Source organism: Delphinus delphis, chromosome 2, assembly GCF_949987515.2.
Source record: "Delphinus delphis chromosome 2, mDelDel1.2, whole genome shotgun sequence".
Classification (NCBI taxonomy): Eukaryota; Metazoa; Chordata; class Mammalia; order Artiodactyla; family Delphinidae; genus Delphinus; species Delphinus delphis.
This window is the reverse complement of record NC_082684.1, coordinates 138,703,908-138,720,850: the sequence shown is the minus strand read 5'-3', so window position 1 is coordinate 138,720,850 and position 16,943 is coordinate 138,703,908. Positions and strand designations below refer to the sequence as shown.

General features: G+C 54.5%; 2 protein-coding genes across 6 annotated transcripts; one reads left to right on the top strand and one right to left on the bottom strand.

Annotated features, from left to right (window-relative positions):
* The first annotated feature begins 5,167 nt into the window (after window positions 1-5,167).
* SNX22 (sorting nexin 22) lies at window positions 5,168-9,372 on the top strand. 5 transcript variants are annotated; one of them, XM_060005796.1, is made up of 8 exons: window positions 5,168-5,189; window positions 5,691-5,840; window positions 6,218-6,301; window positions 6,730-6,834; window positions 7,319-7,413; window positions 7,793-7,825; window positions 8,056-8,123; window positions 8,592-9,372. In XM_060005796.1, exons 2-8 carry the CDS (start codon window positions 5,766-5,768, stop codon window positions 8,711-8,713), a joined length of 582 nt encoding a protein of 193 aa, XP_059861779.1. In that variant the 5' UTR covers window positions 5,168-5,189; window positions 5,691-5,765; the 3' UTR covers window positions 8,714-9,372. The 5 variants fall into 5 exon arrangements, with proteins under 5 accessions (XP_059861779.1, XP_059861775.1, XP_059861777.1 ...); XM_060005792.1 differs by lacking the exon at window positions 5,168-5,189 and having other exon boundaries at window positions 5,320-5,840; window positions 7,319-7,488; XM_060005797.1 differs by lacking the exon at window positions 5,168-5,189 and having other exon boundaries at window positions 5,679-5,840.
* PPIB (peptidylprolyl isomerase B) lies at window positions 9,346-15,943 on the bottom strand. Its single transcript, XM_060005798.1, has 5 exons — window positions 15,758-15,943; window positions 14,919-15,032; window positions 13,908-14,001; window positions 10,416-10,600; window positions 9,346-9,691 (listed from the first exon to the last, which is right to left on the bottom strand). Exons 1-5 carry the CDS (start codon window positions 15,890-15,892, stop codon window positions 9,569-9,571), a joined length of 651 nt encoding a protein of 216 aa, XP_059861781.1. The 5' UTR covers window positions 15,893-15,943; the 3' UTR covers window positions 9,346-9,568.
* Window positions 15,944-16,943: the final 1,000 nt, after the last annotated feature.

The following is a 16,943-nucleotide window of genomic DNA, read 5'->3' as shown; positions in this document are numbered from 1 at the left end:
GCAGCCAGGAACACATGCAGGGCAGCGTCCAGACTGCCCCGATAGTCCCTTCCCACCCCGGGACCTAATAACCAAGAGCTGCCATGCGTTTAACACCTACCCTGTGCCAGCAGGCTCAGGGCTTTGAAACTCATCCAGCACCACGGCTCTGCCAGGTGGGCTTCGTTATCTCCATTAAAAGACTGAAGCTTAGAGACCTTAAGCAGCTTGCCCAAGGTCGCACCAATCTGCTTGACTCGGCTTGTCTGCACCCCCATATCCCATACGATCCAGTTGGGGATGGACAAGGAGGACCTAGACACTAACCCACTAAGTTGTTTTCTTAAAGACCTGAACAAATCCATGGAGCAGGCCTGTCAAGGAGAAGCTACCCACCTGACCTTGTAGGCATTTGAGCTTCTCTCACCCTGTGAGATACTCTCCCCAGATGTGCTCAGTGTGTGGCAGGGGCAGAAGCTGGAAGACAGAGAACAGCTTGGGTGAGTAGCTGGGGACCATTAATGGCAGAGAGTAAAAACGACTTGCTGCGAAACCCCAGACAGTATCCAGGGCTAGAGCCGGTGGAGGTGCATCTCCATTCCAGACCTGGAGGCCTCTCAGCTTCCCTGTTGTCCTTAGTTCTTAGTCCCACGGCTTCCTCCATGCTTAAGTCCTGTGACTTGAGGGTACCTGAGCATGTCTTTATTCCTTGAGCCCTGGTGCGGGCGCACCAGAAGGGCAATCGGTTGGTCCCCTGACATACCACCCTAAAGGATGTTAGGAGTTGTTGTAGCGCCAGAAAAATCTCCCCAGGAAGCTGTTGCCTCGAAACCGGGTGGCTGGAGTGGTCTCTGCAGCTCCCCCTGCTCTGGCCTTGCATCCTGTTGTCTGAAGCAGCTGAGCTGCCTCTGTCTTCTGGGCAAGAGGCGGGGGGGCTCCTAGGATTGACACTGCTGGCTGGAGCCTACCTGTCCCTTGGGAAGCCGGGCACCAGTCTAACGGGGGGTCAGACTTTGCTCTCAGGGCTCAGGCAGGACATGCTTGTCAGAGGTGCCTTCCTAACACAGCCCTTTCCACAGCCCACTTCTCCCTTCCTCACACCTCAGTTTCCTCATCTATAAAATGATGAATTTAGACTAGCTCAGTAATTTAAAATGTTGTGGCAGCAGAACTAATTTTTTAGACATCTGTACCAAAGTCCAATATACACAACATAAAAATTTTTATTTTGATTATTATTATTTCAAATTTATAAGATGTACTTATTAAGCAGTTAGTAAGTGCTCTGAGGCTGTTAGGATGAACAGGATGGTTGCTGATTTACACCAACCTGTGCTTCTAATTCATTCTCTTACCTGTTTTTGGTTGCACAATGAGAAAATCAGGAAAAGCCTGATCACAGAGTTAGTAGTTGGAGTAACTAATGTTTGTTTGTTTGTTTGTTTTTAAGCTAACCTTGCAACCTCAGGATACTGAAAAAGGAATAGAAGAATTTGCTTTTGTTGTTTCAGAGATGAATCATTAACAATATATTGGACGGACCATATGTAATTGGCAAAACCCCACAGTTTTGGCCTGCAAAAACAGCGAATTCGTATAATTCAGTCGAATAAGAATAGCTAATGTTTATTTCCTGTGTGCCAGGCCCCATGCCAAACACTTTGGAAGCATGATGTCACTTAGTCTACACACAACTCCCCGTGGTACAGGTAAGGACGCTGAGGCACGGGCATTGTCAAAGGTTGCCCTGGCGACCAGAACCTCCAACTCCAGCCCCCATCCCAGCAGTCCAGGCCCAGCCTTGCCCGGGGTTAATGGGGTTCCAGGTCAGTCCGCCTCCGCCCACCCGCGGGGAGGGGAAAGCATCCAGTCTCTGTGCCCAGCGGCGCCCCTCTGCCCGCCCGAGGCCCAGGAGCTGTTTGTTTTCTTAACGGGGTTAACCAAACCTCCGGAACAGCGCCGGCCGCCCAGTAGAAGCCGAGCCGGTGAAAGGGGCTTTGTGTGAGGGCAGTGGAAGGCGAGGGCCGAGCCAGGGCGGAGACGCGGTCCAACCCACCCGCGCGCCCGCGACCAGGCGGCCCCAGGAGAGGGGGCGTGTCGGGGGTGGACACCTCTGCCCCCAGCCCTTCCTGCCCTCTGCTTGGCCCTTGATCCTCATCTCCAGGCTTCACGTCTGTACAGTGGGGCGAGAATGGCCCCCTCCCTGGCAGGGCTGGTGTGGGCGTCAAGAGACAGGTGTTTACAATGTGGCCCCCAACCAGGAGCATAAGCATCACCAGCGACCTTGTGGAAAACGCACTGGGTCAGACTCCACGCCAGGCCTATGCATTCGGAAAACCCCGGTTAGGGCCGTGTAATCTGAGACTGGAACTTAGATCACTGTTCACATACTGAGAGGGCCAATGTTTAAAGTATACAGAAAACAAACTTTTCCTTTGACTGTAATAACTGCTTTGGAGCGTACATCATGTCACGTGTTCCTCTTTACAGGAAAATATTCTCCATAAGTTGTTTTATCTCCCCAAAGACATAAATGTCTCCAGGTCAAGGATCTTGTTTTTCTTCATTTGGATCTTCACTCAGGTCTGAATGAAATGCTGTGGAATAAGGAGCTGCAGGTTTACTACCAAATGTTTTACGAGTCAGGTGCATCAAATCTCCCTCTATAAATGGGGATGAAAATGCATTGATTTGAGACTTCTCAGGAACAGCTGAAAATCAAGTAAGTGAATGAGGTGGATGATGGTCTTCAGAGAGAGAGAGAGAGAGAGAGCGAGAGATAAGAGTCTAACTCTGAAGGTAGGAAGAGGATTTCTGTTGTTATCCCTCTGCAGGCCTTCCTGTAACCCTTCAGCAACCCTGCTCCCTTCCTGCCTCTTTCCCAGGCCTTCCCTCCTCTCCCTAGCCTTTTCCCAACATCCCCCTCCCCCATTGATTCATACAGTCTTTCAATCAACAATGCTTCTTTTGAGCATCTACTACATGCTTGGCACCATGGTGGCAAAACCCTGACAAGAGACCATGCCCCTGGCTCACTGGTACTGAGTCTGGGGGCCGAGTTGGGGACACCAGGGAGAAACAATAAACAAACAGTAACAGTAATATTGGAATGAGTGCAGAGACAAGGTGCTATGATAGGATGGTCAGGAAGGAAGGTGTCTATGAGAAGGTGAGTTTTAGGCTAAGAATTAGAAGTTTTAGGCAAAGCCCACCAGGTGAAGAGTAAGGAAAAAGTGTTGCAGGGAGGGATTCCCTGGTGGCACAGTGGTTAAGAATCCACCTGCCAATGTAGGGGACACGGGTTTGATCCCTGGTCTGGGAAGATCCCACATGCCGCAGAGCAACTAAGCCCGTGCGCCACAACTACTGAGCCTGTGCTCTGGGGTCCACGAGCCACAACTACTGAGCCTGTGCACCACAACTACTGAAGCCCACGTGCCTGGAGCGCGTGCTCCACAACAAGAGAAGCCATCGCAGTGAGAAGCCCGCGCACCGCAACGGAAAGTAGCCCCCGCTCGCCGCAACTAGAGAAAGCCCGCACGCAGCAATGAAGCCCCAAGGCAGCCAAAAATAAATTTAAAAATTAAGAAAAACCCCACAAACCTTCTTAAAAAAAAAAGTGTTTCAGAGAGATGAAACAGTGAGTATAAATGTCCTGAGGCAGAAAGAGTTCGTTAGGTTTGAAGAACTGGAAGAATGTCGCTGTGGCTGGAGCCCCATGCATGAGAGGGTAGGAGAGAAAATGAGAGATGGGCTGGGTCATTTAGAGCTGTGTAGACTATGGTGGGGAGGGCGGGTTTTGTTTTAAGCACAACGTGAAGCCTTTGGATGGTTTTAAGCAGATGCCTTGACGGTCTGTGCTACTAGGTAGAGAGTAGACCTGTTATGAGGGAGAGAGGCAAGGAAAAACGAGAGGTCCATTAGAAGATGTGGCAGTGTTCTGGGTGGTAGGAATAGAGACAGAGGCAGACCTTCATTAGGATGGGCGACCAAGAAGTTTAGAGGTTTGAGGGTCCTAGAAGAGGACTCCCTGAACAGCAGACAAGGAGAGCAGGGTCCCTGACTGATGGGGCCCTAGAGAACAAGGGAGGTAATGAAACACCAGCACTTCTCCTCATGGTGGATCGTTTCCCTTCCAGGAGGTTTCAGCTTCCTGATTCTGAGGCCCCTGTGAGATGGAATTTGGCGGGGGGAAAGTGTGGAACATGGTATTGGTGAGACCTGCTTGCCCCCTTATGGGGTCATCCTCTCAGCCTCTCTCTGGGGGCAGAGCTGGGAATGGGGAGTTTCTGCTCCAGCTCAGAAACACCTCTGCACTAGCAAGGGAGGGAGGGAGTCAGTGGCCCCCCAACCCCAGCTCCTACGACAGGTTCTCTGCTCCTTCCCACCATCAAGCTTTCTGCCGGGGTGAGCTCTGGGAGGCAGGGGCCTCGCCTTCCTCCACTGCCCCCCAAGACTATCTGGGGAGGAGTCAGTGGAGTGGAGGCTTGTGCTGAATGGGAAAGCTCCCTTAGGCGGGTGGGGGAAGAGCGCTGAGAGGTAGGAGCAGAAGCCTCTCCCAGCACAGGAGGTGAGAGAGTTCTGGATTAAATCCCGTCACACACCCAGAAAGACTCTGCCAGAAGAGTGGGCAAGGGCAGCCTCGTGCCACCTCCCACAGTCCCTCTTCCCCATCCATTGCCCTGCGTACCAACATCACCCACCTGTGTTTCCAGGATGAGCCCACAAACTACCATTTTCCTAATACCTACTCTGCTGAGGGCTTAGCAGGGATTATCTCACTCAGTTTTCGTACACTCTCCTGAAGGAGGCATATTATCTCAATTTTGCAGATGAGCACAGATCTACACAGTTGGGGAAACCCAAGCTGTCTGACCGCTAAAGCAGAGCCTCTGTCCCTACACTGCCTCTCTTCCGCCTGATGAAGGTTTGGGCTGAAAGATGATTGAAATGGAGGAATGGATTTTTAAAAAGAATGAATGGGGACTTCCCTGGTGGTCCAAAGGCTAAGAATCCGCCTTCCAGTGCAGGGGAGGTGGGTTTGATCCCTGATCTGGGAACTAAGATCCCACGGGCCGCGGGGCAACTAAGCCCGCACTCCACAACTAGAGAGACCGTGTGCTGCAACTAATGAGCCCGTGCGCTCTGGAGCCCACGCGCTGCAACAAAGAGCCTGCCTGCCGCAAAGAAGACCAGATGCAGCCAAATAAGTAAATATTTTTTTAAAAAATGAATGAATGGGGCCTACGAATGCTGGAGGAAGGGGGACATCAAAGCCAGAGTGCGTCCAAGCTTTACCCCAGGCCGCGCTCCCAGGGTCCACGTTGAAGGTGGAGGGAAGGAGATGGGGGTGCAGCCTGGTCCTGGGTAAGGGTGTGAGGAACGCAAGGAACGCCCCTGGTTGATCTGGGCCCAGCCTCCCTCCTTGCCAATGCCCACAGGGGCTTACAGTCCTTAGCAGGCGCTCGAATAAGAGCAGGTGAAATTTGGCTCTCCCGCATTCCTGTCAATCACTGGGGACTCGGTGAATGTGGACATGTTGACAAACAGATGGCTCTCTGCCGAGGGGTCTCCATGTACTGCGGCCCCACTAGGCTCAGTGGGCGGCGCCCGCCTCGCGCTAGCGGGCTCCAGCCTAATCAGCCCCTTGCAGGACCCGGCGGCGCTGGGGAACGCCCTGGGCGGGGCCAACGTGGGGGCGGGTCCCGCAGGCACGAGGAGGCGGGGTCGGCGACGCCGCGGTCTCTGGTCGGAGCGCGGAGAGTTCGGCTGCAAGCGGCGCGTGCATGCTGGAAGTTCGCATCCCGTCGGTGGGGCCCGAGGCCGAGGGGACCCGGCAGAGCCCCGAGAAAGGCCACATGGTGAGCGGGGGCAGTGGATGGGAAGGGGCGCGGGGACCCGCCAGATTTCCCTGCGTCAAATGCAATGCGGACCCCGCACCTCGGGTTCGAGGTCCGAGCGCGGCGGCCCAGGACGTCTGGGGACACGCTGCCGAGGGTCTCTGGGCCGCTTGGACTTGCCAGCCCCGCCGACGGCGGTCCCGGCTCCTGAGGGACTGACTGCACGGAGCAGAGCCCCCCAGTGTGTGGGGACTTGGGAGGGTCCCTGGAGAGCAGCGGCGCTCCCAGGCCGCTTTGCGCCTCTGAGGGCGGAGGGTGGGTGCGTCGCCGGGAGCCGGTCCTGCTGCACCAACCCGCCAGGCCTCACGCGCACCCGGCTGCCCTCCCGCGCCCGCCAGGTGTTCCGAGTGGAGGTGCTGTACCACGGGCGCAGACACACCGTGCAGAGGCGCTACAGCGAGTTCCACGCGCTGCACAAACGGGTGAGGCTGCGCCCACCACCGACAGACCGACCCCGGCCCGGCTCCTCCCCAAGCCCTGAGAGGCAGGCAGACGAGCTGGCGGGCCCCAGCCTCTGCCACCCCCATTACCGGGCCCTAGAGAGCTCAGGTCGTGGGCACAGACCTCCCTGCGGGCTGCGGAACGCGCGCAAAGGGTTAGGTCCCACGTGCTGCCCGTGCCCCTGCGCGGCTGGTCTGGCGTCGGGCGTCTTGGGGGCGGACGGGGTTGTTGAGGGCGCCTCTCGCCCTTGTCCCAACCACTGCTCACCACGCGGGCGTGTCTCAGAGTACAGCCTGAAGTTTGGGGGTGTGGGTGGCAGGGAGGACTGGGGAGGGCTCTTGGCTAGGATGAAGTGAGCTTGAGGGCTCAATCGGGATGCTGTGATCGCACTGTGGTAACCTCCTGGCAGATCAAGAAACTGTCCAAAGTGCCCGACTTCCCCTCGAAACGCCTGCCCAACTGGAGGACCAGAGGACTGGAGCAGCGGCGGCAGAGCTTGGAGGCCTATATCCAGGTGTGTGTGGGTCTCACTCTGTTGCCTCTCAGCCTGCTGGACCAGAGGTGTGACACCGGCAGAGAGGTGCGGGGGACTGGGGTGAAGGGGACCTACATTTTGGCCATGTTCTAGTACTTCATCCCTCTCTGAATTGGTAGGATTGAGTGAGGTAACCAGGAGGCAGATAGTCCCAGTTAAATGAAGGCTAGCTCTCTTTCTCCAGGGTGAGATCCTGTGCTGCCCTCCTGATAAGGGTGGAGATCCTTCCCCCCCTCTCCCACACGGTTATGCCCAATTGCAGGCCAGGCAGGCTTCGTGGGCCAATCTGTATAGTCACCCAGGGCCAGTGCTCAGAAGGGCCCTAGCTTGGTTTAATGCTCTGCTCTGGCTGTCTTGAAATTCTTTATCATTTTGGAAGGGCCCACGTGTTTTCAATTTGCACCAGGCTCTGCCTATTACACAGCTGAATCTGATTACAGGTTGCCTCTGTTCTCTTCTCCAGGGCATCCTATACTTGAACCAGGATGTGCCCAAGGAACTACTGGAATTCCTGAGTCTTCGCCACTTGCCCATAGTCCCCAAGGCCAGCAGCTGGGGGTGAGCATCTCTAGAGGCGCTTGGCATGAGAGGGGCCCCAGTGTTGTGGGGACAGGGGCTCTCTGCAGCCAGCAGGTGAGGAAAGGTTTTAGAGGTCAAGCCCCTTTCCTTCTTGTATCTGCCAGGCCCTAGCCTGGTTCTTCCTCTTTAAGACACACCTCCCCAGTAGGCTTTCTTGACCCCTGTGGAGGGGCTGTTTTCTGAAGAGCCTTGGCTACCCCGGGTGCCTCCCGAGCTGAGTTTGTTACAAATAGAAGCAGCAGTCCCCTGGGAGGTGAAATTCTGGGCTTCTGCATCTCCACCCCTGCCACACGCCCCCCACCCCCACCCCCCACCCCGGGCATCCCCAGGCAGCTCACAGCCTCTCTCTTCTTTTCAGCGCCCTGGGGGAGTTCCTGCCCGGCAACAGCAGGCAAGTCCAAGTCCCTGTCTGCACTGGGTTCCTGCTGCCCCCTCGTGGCCATACACCAGGGCCTGAAGCCTCTGGCCTGTCCCCATGCTCCGGGTTTTCATGTTGTTGCCTCCTGAGCCCACTTCCCACTTTTCCTGTGTGGGTCCTTGGTGATCTCAGTCCTTAGTCTCCACCCAACCTGACACTTTTCTGTTTCCCCCTCCACTGTTCATGACCCCTTTTCTTCCCAGCTCACAGCTGTACCACCGGCCTGTTATCAGCTTCTGCATGGATCCTTATATTTGCATCCCATCCCCAGGTGAGGAGGTGCCTCTGACCCATAATCCACACTTAGGGCCCAGGTACCAGGGTGGGAGTGAGGGTGAAGTTGATATTTCTCAGCTCGCAGGACCCCTAGGCAGCATCTCCCTCCTACTGCCCCCCTTTGGGGCCACACCTCCCTGCTGTTCCTGTGCCCCTGTAGCCTGCTTTGTATTTTCCTCCAGGAAGTAGACATGGTGAAATGAGCTTGGCTCCCCTGGTCTCCATTCTTTAGCAGCCTGGCTTAACCAAGATGTGAACAGAATGTGAACTGGGAATGCCAAGGCCTCATTTGAGGTGGCCAGCTGCTACCTGCTGCCTTGGCAGGGACCCCTGTTCTCGGGGAACAGGGGGTGCTGAGCCTATGAGCAGGAGCTCAGGGAGCTGCAGGCCTGCAGCCAGGCCTACCCCACTTCCTCTTGCCCTGAAGCCCCTACCCCTTACTCCTGTTTTCCTTCTGTCCTAGAGCCTCTGCCCAACGTGGTGGTGAACGGTGTGCTCCAGGGCCTCTATGGCTTCAGCGCCAGCACAGCTAAAGCCCAGCCAGAGGCTGCCTGTCACCCTGCTCCAGTGCCACCGATGCCCTGACCAGTCCAGAGGGCTTTAGGCCACCTGCCAGGACAGTCATGGACCTCAGTCCTCTGAAAGGGACATGGGCTGGGTCAGCCTTGGCCTGGACCCCGACTCACCACCCTCCACCCCTCCAGGCTCAGAACTCCGCTGCAGTGGTGTCTGAGGTGGTAGGATCCTGCACTCCTAGAGCCCAGGGGCCAGGGTGGGGACAACAGAGGATAGGGAAGAAAGGGAGAATTCCTTTAGAATGTTCATAGCCCACCAGTTTGGAGGTGGGCTATGAAAAGGTGCAGGTGTATTCCTTTACCTACGTCAGGAGAAAGGCGTGGCGGGGACATGCAAAGGTTGAGGCACGGTGGCTAGCCAAGTTCAGAAGCAAGAGGCAAAAACTCCTGCTTGACATTTTGTGCATAGCACATTTTTCTGTGAATGTCCAGATCTGTTTCCCCCTGCCCTCCCAGACTTGTGTGGCCAGTTGGAAATGTCTGGTTTGTGTTCATCTCTCCCTCATTTCTGGAGGGAAAGGGTTCAGGCCGGAACCCAAGGAGGGGACAGGCACCACTGCCACAGGAGCCCCAGACGGGCTGGCACTGGACTTAGGGTCGGGTGGGGGTGCTGGAGGCCCCAGAACCCAGCCCATACGCAGATTATAAAAAAACACCTTTTTTTTAATCGGTCAGTGTTTGTTGGTAGGAGTTTGTTACAAAACTGGGCCCGCGGGCCCGCAGAATGTGGGGGGAGGGGTCCGCTCCGTCAGACGCCAGCACTACGGCCAGTGCAGCATGGAGCCCTGTGGCGGGCTGTCTTCACCCCCAGGAGGGCAACAGGGCCACACAGACAGTCGCTCAAAGGGAAGAGGTCCCTGGGGCCCTACTCCTTGGCGATGGCAAAGGGCTTCTCCACTTCGATCTTGCCACAGTCTGCGATCGTCACGTCCTTCAGAGGCCTGTCCCGACCGTCTGTCTTGGTGCTCTCCACCTTACGCACTACATCCTGGGGAGGAAGGCAGAGTGTCAGGCGGTCTGCTGGTCGAGGGAGACGGGCCCCAGCGTGTGGCCGCGAGGGCTGAAACCTGCACGTGATGAACAGCGTAGAAACCACGAGGCACCAAAATCCTAAGGGCATCGTGGCCGGGTGCCAGCCCAGGGCAAGTAGAACCCAGATTTGACAACAGGAGGATGCAGTAGTTTCGATCCTCTGAAGTATGACCCAGGCTGGGCTAGGGGTGAGGAGGGGGGCAGCTGGGGAGAGGGTGCCAAGAGGCTTCTCCGGGACAGCGTGTTCGGCTGGGCCCTGTACAACCGACGGTGGTGCCAGGACATGCCTGAGGCTGCAATTGTGCAGCCTCACCGAGACCTCCTGGCCGGCCTCTGCCTGGGGCCTGGAGGGATTTAGAACTTGGAGGCAGGACTTCCCTGGCGGCCCAGTGGTTAAGACTCTGTGCTTCCATAGCAGGAGGCACGGGTTCGATCCCTGGTTGGGGAACTAAGATCCCGCACGCTAGACGGCATGACCAAAAAAAAAAAAAGAACTCGGGGGCATAGAGAGAGAGGCTGTTTAGTCTCAATTCCCCCCAGGTTTGTAGAAATAAACACTGGTCAGAATCTGTACATTCCCTTCTGGGAAAGGGATAAAATATATGGATCCCCTGCCCTGGGGTCTGTGTCAGATCCCTGGTCAGGGTTGCCCAGGGTTAGTCCCTCCCCCGCAAACTCACCATGCCCTCTAGAACTTTGCCGAACACTACATGCTTGCCATCTAACCAGGCTGTCTTGACCGTCGTGATGAAGAACTGGGAGCCATTGGTGTCTTTGCCTGCGTTGGCCATGCTTACCCAGCCAGGGCCATAGTGTTTCAGCTTGAAGTTCTCATCAGGGAAGCGTTCACCGTAGATGCTCTTCCCTGGGAAGAAAGAGTAGGTCAGGGGAGCTGGGGGAGCCCCAACGAAGCAGATCTTAAGGGCGAGGATTCCAGAGGCTGAACCTGTCCCCCGTGCCAGGCCAGGCTCCAGTGGAGTACAAGGACGTACAAGCTGTTCCCTTCCTACCCTCTGGCCCTGGAGCCAAACCATACTGACAGCCCAAGTGGGACATGAGGCCAGGATGATTTAGTGAATAGCTCACACAATGATTACTTTGAGAATATAGTTTTATGACTTTCAAATAAGGCACATATTAAAAACTACCTTGGCTGTGGCCTGCGAGGCCTTCCATGGGGACTTGCTTTAGTGGAGGGAGGTGCTGTGCAGGATGCAGGGGAGGTAAGAACCCTCCAGAAAAGGAGGACTAGGGCTTCCCTGGTGGCGCAGTGGTTGAGAGTCCGCCTGCCAATGCAGGGGACACGGGTTTGTGCCCCAGTCCGGGAAGATCCCACATGCCGCGGAGCAGCTGGGCCCGTGAGCCATGGCCGCTGAGCCTGCGCGTCCGGAGCCTGTGCTCCACAACGGGAGAGGCCACAACAGTGAGAGGCCCGTGTACCGCAAAAAAAAAAAAAAAGACTGCTGTGGCTGACCAGCTTTTCTTCCTAAGAGCACAAACGATACTGAGGACACTCCAAAGCAGGAAGAGAGATGAGTGGGGAGGGGCAGGGAGAAGCAAAAGAGAGGGGCCGCCATTTGAGTTCTGGAAAGTCAAGAGCTTCTTATCAACGCATGAACCAAAATAAAAGGTGGCTCTGAGTGTGTGTACTGTGTCTGTCTGTGGAGGGTCTGTGGCCAGCATACAAGATAGTGGAGCCGAGAGGATCTCTACCCCATTCCAGAGATCCTAACCTAAGTTCCCAAGGCTGGTTCCAGGAGAAATACTGCAAAATACTGCACCCTTCTTTGTCCCGGTCCTCTCCTAGATATTCACACTGTGCACTAGAGGCCCCAAGAAACCCAGCAACAAAGAAGTAATTCTCATTTTGTTTTACCCAACACCTTTCAAACTTATTTGTGTACGAAACCTTTTTCCTCTTCAATACACGTATTTTCATCCTGTGGTTCCCAGAGTGGAACCAGGTTGGGAAGCTGTCCTAGACTGATGCTGAGGAGGTATTTCTGATTGTACAGTAAGTGGGAAGTTTGAAAATCACCTGGCCAGGAAGGACTCAACCAGACAGATAAGGAGATTGGGGAGCCTCTTTACATCAGTTTTATATTACTTGTTCTACTTCACCAGGAGATCACGGCGCTGTGACTTGGGGTGTTTTCTAACAGCATGACAAGGAAGACTTGTTCCCCCTTCCTATCAAAGAGAGAATAGTTTTGGAGGGGAGTAGTGGGACCAAATAAAGCAATTTTAATTTGTAATGTGAAATGCGAAAATAAAACTGTCAACTCTTTTAGTTTTTTTTTAAGAAAAGAGGATTCCCATGTGAGAATCCTCTTTGTGCATCTCAGTGAACTGCAGGAATTCAACTACTGCTGCTATCTAGAAAATTCCCAAGTCTATATCCTTAGCTCCAATCACTTTACCAAGATATAAGGAGTCCCAAACTTAAACGGATAGTGAAGGTTTTAAACTCAACATACTTTGTCATCTTTCTCTCCAGACTTCAGTTATTCTTTTGACATTTGTTTCCTCCGCACGTTGTCAGTGTTGTCCTCACCCCTATCACGGATCATCCTTTTCTCCCATTCCTGCTACCCCCGCTGCAATCACGGCTAGTGCTCAGAGTGGGAACAGTGTGCCAGAGGGCTGGTGCGAGCATGAGAAACATAAAAAACCCACCCTGTAAGGCAGGAGCTAAGAGCCCCATTTCGAAGATGAAGAAACCGAGGTACAGAGGTTAAAGGCACCCCAGCTGTGAAGTAGCAGAACTGGAATTCAAACCAAGGTGGTCTGGCTCTCGAATCTCTGCTCTTACCCACTAGGTATCCTCCCTGGGTTCAGGCCCACATCGCCCGACGCAGGGGCAGCTGCACCAACACCCCTGCCAGTCTGCTTCTCCTGTGTCCATGTCCTGAATCTGCCACATTATTATCCCTCAAACTCCTTTGCAATCAGGCCTTGCTCCCATTCAAGTCTTCAGCGGATCCTCACTCCGTGGAGGACAAAGCCCTGGGTCCCTGGCCTGGCCACAGCCCGCCACTCTGGGTTCCCGGTGGGAGCTTCACTTCCATCCTCCTGACCCCACCTTTGGCCAAGTTCCTGCCGCAGACCAGACCTGAGCTCACGCCTTAACCCTGCCTCTTCCCTGCCCATGCAAATTCTCCCCAGCCAGATCTGTCCCCGGTCAAATCTGTCCTCACGTTTACGAGGCCATTTCCTGATCACCTTGGCGCAAAGTGAGTCCTTTACTTGTCAGCACTTTGACGACGGCTGACTTTACTTACCACTCGCTGGGCACTACGCACTCAACATCTCACCTCACCCTCCCAGCACCCACAACTCTTGCCACTTACTCTACAGAAGAGGAAACTGAGGTTCAGAGGACTCACATGCCTGAGGTCACAAAGTAAGAAGGTGGCAGACACCCAACTGTGTGTGACTCCACGATTACAGTGCTTTTGTATCACGTCTGCTTTGTCTTTGTCGTCCAGCTAGCTATGACTTACATCTGGTATTATGTCACTTCCATAGTGTTTTCTCCTCGTTCTTCCCACCTCGACGATAAACCACTTGAGGACAGAGCCTGAGCCCTAAAAGCTGTGTTACAGCCCATTTGTGACTTTTCAGGTACTGGAAGTGAAAGGGAGTTGCCGTCCCACTGGTTTTTGCATCCTCAGCACCCACCACAGAGCCTGGCCCAGTAAATACTGATCGGTGGGGTGAGCTGCAGCTGTGTCTAAAGGAACCGCAGGCTGTGCACCCAAGTGTGGTGAGACCTGTTGGTTAGTCCAGGCTGTCTGTGTGTCCTACGGTACAAGTAGCGCAGGTGAGACTGCCAGCGCTTGTCAAGTGGTCTCTGGGGGGAGACTGCCAAGGAGAGCAATTTCTCCCACCCTTGCTGGGGCTTCCAAGGCCGCCCACACAAGCTTTGCATGCCTGACCTAGAATCACCTACAGGTGTTTCACTTTGCTCCCCCCCACCCCCGCCCCACAGGGCGTACTGCGAGGCAAGTCACCGAGGCTGTAGGCCTGGATCAGTTGGTCTGCCAGCTGCGCGAGATTCTCTTATGTCCACCTGAAACCCATTCCTCCCTCTCCTTTGTACTGGGTTCCCTGGCCCTCCCACCTTGGGGGCTGCACTGACAGACCCCTCTGCCCAGAGGATTTGAGGTTACCTCCAGTGCCATCTCCCCGGGTGAAGTCTCCACCCTGGATCATGAAGTCCTTGATCACACGATGGAATTTGCTGTCTTTGTAGCCAAATCCTTTCTAGAAAAAGGGATGAGAAGGTGAGAAGGTGGCATGAGGCACCAGGCAGACATTAAATAGGCCCTGCAGGAACCCAGCCCACAACAACAACTGCTCACAGAAGAGAAACCCCTGCTGGCAGATTCATCCTTCAACGTGCCACTGGGTGACCAGTAATCAAAGGCCAGGCCTGGAGCACACAGATCCAGGAAAGGCTATAAGACCGCACATTTCCTCTGCCTTTATACAATTCTACTTCATACATAATGCCTCCACCTTTCCCCTCTCGTTTTTTCCTAATCTAATCATAGGGAGAGAAGCAAGAAAACTGACCAAAAAAAAAAAAAAAGTTACCTGCTGACCCAATGGGAAGTTGGAATACAGACTTTCTTTTTTTTTTCTGTATGCGGGCCTCTCACTGTTGCGGCCTCTCCCATTGCGGAGCACAGGCTCCGGACACGCAGGCTCAGCGGCCATGGCTCACGGGCCCAGCCGCTCCGCGGCATGTGGGATCTTCCCGGACCGGGGCACGAACCCGTGTCCCCTGCATCGGCAGGCAGACTCAACCACTGCGCCACCAGGGAAGCCCCAGACTTTCTTAAATGGGGCATTCATTTCCTTAAAACCTGGAAAGCTCTGGGCCCCTCACTCTGGTGCAGAGACCACAAACTAGTTTCCCTGGATGTTTTCTTTGGTTACTGCAACGTCTCAAAGATGAAAAATTTTCTCAAAAAAAAAAAAGAATTCTAATTCTGGATTTAGTTAAAAAAAACGGAGAAGATATGATAATCCTGGGTTCCCAGTGCCAGAGAGCATAGCTGGTACTCCGTGACGGCCACTGCTATGGGTGGGCCACGCTCTGCAGTTCAGTTTGCCGCCAACCCTACTTGCCAACTCCGCTGCCTGTGAGCTTGGCTACCTCCGCTCTAGCCACTTACCTCTCCTGTAGCCAAGGCCACAAAATTATCCACTGTTTTTGGAACAGTTTTTCCAAAGAGACCGATGACCACCCGGCCTATATCTTCATCTCCAATTCGCAAGTCAAAGTACACCTGAGGAAAAAGACAATTTCAAACTTAGCCTCTTAAAAGGGTCTTTCCTAGGGAACCGAGGGCCCAAGAAGCTACCCGGAGGATGCGAGAAAACAGACCCATATTTTAAGAGCAGTTTCTGAATCTGATTTTAGTGGCGACAAAAACCCCATGAGACTCTAATGAAAGCTCCATTTGTTTACACTCTCCTTAGACTACAGGGTAACAACCTTTGCTCTAAATAAATAATGGGCCCAGATTCTAAAACTTAACATCAAAACACCATAAAGATGGGAGCCTAAGCACACCACTCAGGTGTAAACTATTACATTGCTGTGCTTTGTAAATGAAGTGGCTAAAATCTGGCCTACGTAGAGAAAAGACCGGCAATCTGGCAGGCGTGATCTTTCACCATTTCCTCAGCACTGTTGGGTATCTGCAAATAGGCAGCTCTGAGTCTGCAACGCCGGCCCCAGCTGGGCATCCTGGGCGCCAACGCCTGGGTCAGGGCTGGGCTCTCGGGGAGGGTCCGGGTCATTCTCCAATCTGAATGGGGGAGGACGACCCAGGCGCCAAGAGGCCACGACAGGGAAACTAGGGAGGGGCAGAGCCAAGGCCGAGGACGCCCAGGCCCGAGCTCTGGGACCCGAAATGCCTCGGACATGTGTGACCAGAGGCGCCAAGGCCGGAACCCAGGCGGCGGAGGGCAGGCCTCGCCAGGCAGGTCTGGAGACGGGAGGCTGGACCTTAACAGTGACTTTGGGTCCCTTCTTCTTCTCATCTGCAGCAGAAGGTCCAGGCAACAGCAGGAAGAGGACGGAGCCCACGATGAGGGCGGCGACGAAGAGCACCTTCATGTTCCGCTCCGAGAACCGCAGCATCCACCGGGAGAAGCTAGCGCGGGCCTTGCTGCCGAGGCTGGAGGAGGGTAGGGGCGCGGCGACGTGGGCCCGGCTCCTCCACCGAGCGCAGCCGGGGGGAACCGGGGCTCCTGCAGGCCTCCTAGCGGGAGGCAGGCCCCATTTCCCCCTCTGGTTGGGCGCCAGATGGTAGGTCCCCCTGGGGGGCGGAGCCCGGCTCGCTGACTGGGCGGGCGGAGACGCGGGCTCGTGGGTGGCTGCCACGTTACTGTGGCCTCATTGGCTTCACAGCTCGTCGACGCCCACCAACAGGAAGGGGATGAGCGGAAGGCGACGCCCTCTCCAAGAGCCCCGGATTGGGCTTCTGAAGAGGCTACCAGCCCAAGCGGAGAGACCCCATGGCCCGCCGCGCTTTTGTGGGCGTGGAAGTCGTTTGGCAGGTGGTGACCGAGGCTTTAGGTTAGGAAGTCTGTGGATGGGGCTGAAGACACTTGTCGTTGTCCGTATTGGGCCAGTCAAGGGTTAGTCACACCGAATTGGGTTTAAATGTGATAGCCTCCAAAAACTCAGGACACGTTTATGCCTACCCAGAGTATATAACCTTATACAGCTCCGTCTGCCTTGCAAAACTTGCTTCAAAACCCACTTCCTTTTGACTTAATCCCTGTCACTGTCCTTTTTTCTCTCCCTTCTCTAATCTTACTGTGCTTACTGCTGTATAGTCAACGCACACTATTGTATACTCCGGTTCTTAACTTCCTTTTTTTACCTGTTTTCCTAAGCAACTACATTTAAAATTTTTTATTTATTTATTTTGGTGAGAAACGGACTGTTGCTCTTACTTTGTATACAGCTCCCCCAACTGCTGCAGGGCTAAGTGCTCAACAAATGCTGGATGGAACAGCCGTCACGTTGGCACTGAGGTGGGAAATAATATCTGCAAGGGTCTGAGGTTGAGTCCTTCTTTTCTAGAAACCTCCCGGAAGGTCAGGAGTAGTCGTCAGATGCGCCCCAGCAGTATTTCAGGGCTCCGAAGACGCTTGTTCCCAACAGTCCGCAACATATATACTTC

Coding starts and splice junctions, on each gene's coding strand:
- SNX22 (XM_060005792.1), top strand. CDS start 5,516: ATGTTGACAAACAGATGGCTCTCTGCCGAGGGGTCTCCATGTACTGCG. Junction 6,835..7,318: donor GCTTGGAGGCCTATATCCAG/GTGTGTGTGGGT, acceptor TCTCTTCTCCAG/GGCATCCTATACTTGAACCA. Junction 7,489..7,792: donor GGGCTCTCTGCAGCCAGCAG/GTGAGGAAAGGT, acceptor TCTTCTTTTCAG/CGCCCTGGGGGAGTTCCTGC.
- PPIB (XM_060005798.1), bottom strand. CDS start 15,892: ATGCTGCGGTTCTCGGAGCGGAACATGAAGGTGCTCTTCGTCGCCGCC. Junction 15,033..15,757: donor GACCCAAAGTCACTGTTAAG/GTCCAGCCTCCC, acceptor CTTTTTCCTCAG/GTGTACTTTGACTTGCGAAT. Junction 10,601..13,907: donor CCGGGGAGATGGCACTGGAG/GTAACCTCAAAT, acceptor CTTTCTTCCCAG/GGAAGAGCATCTACGGTGAA.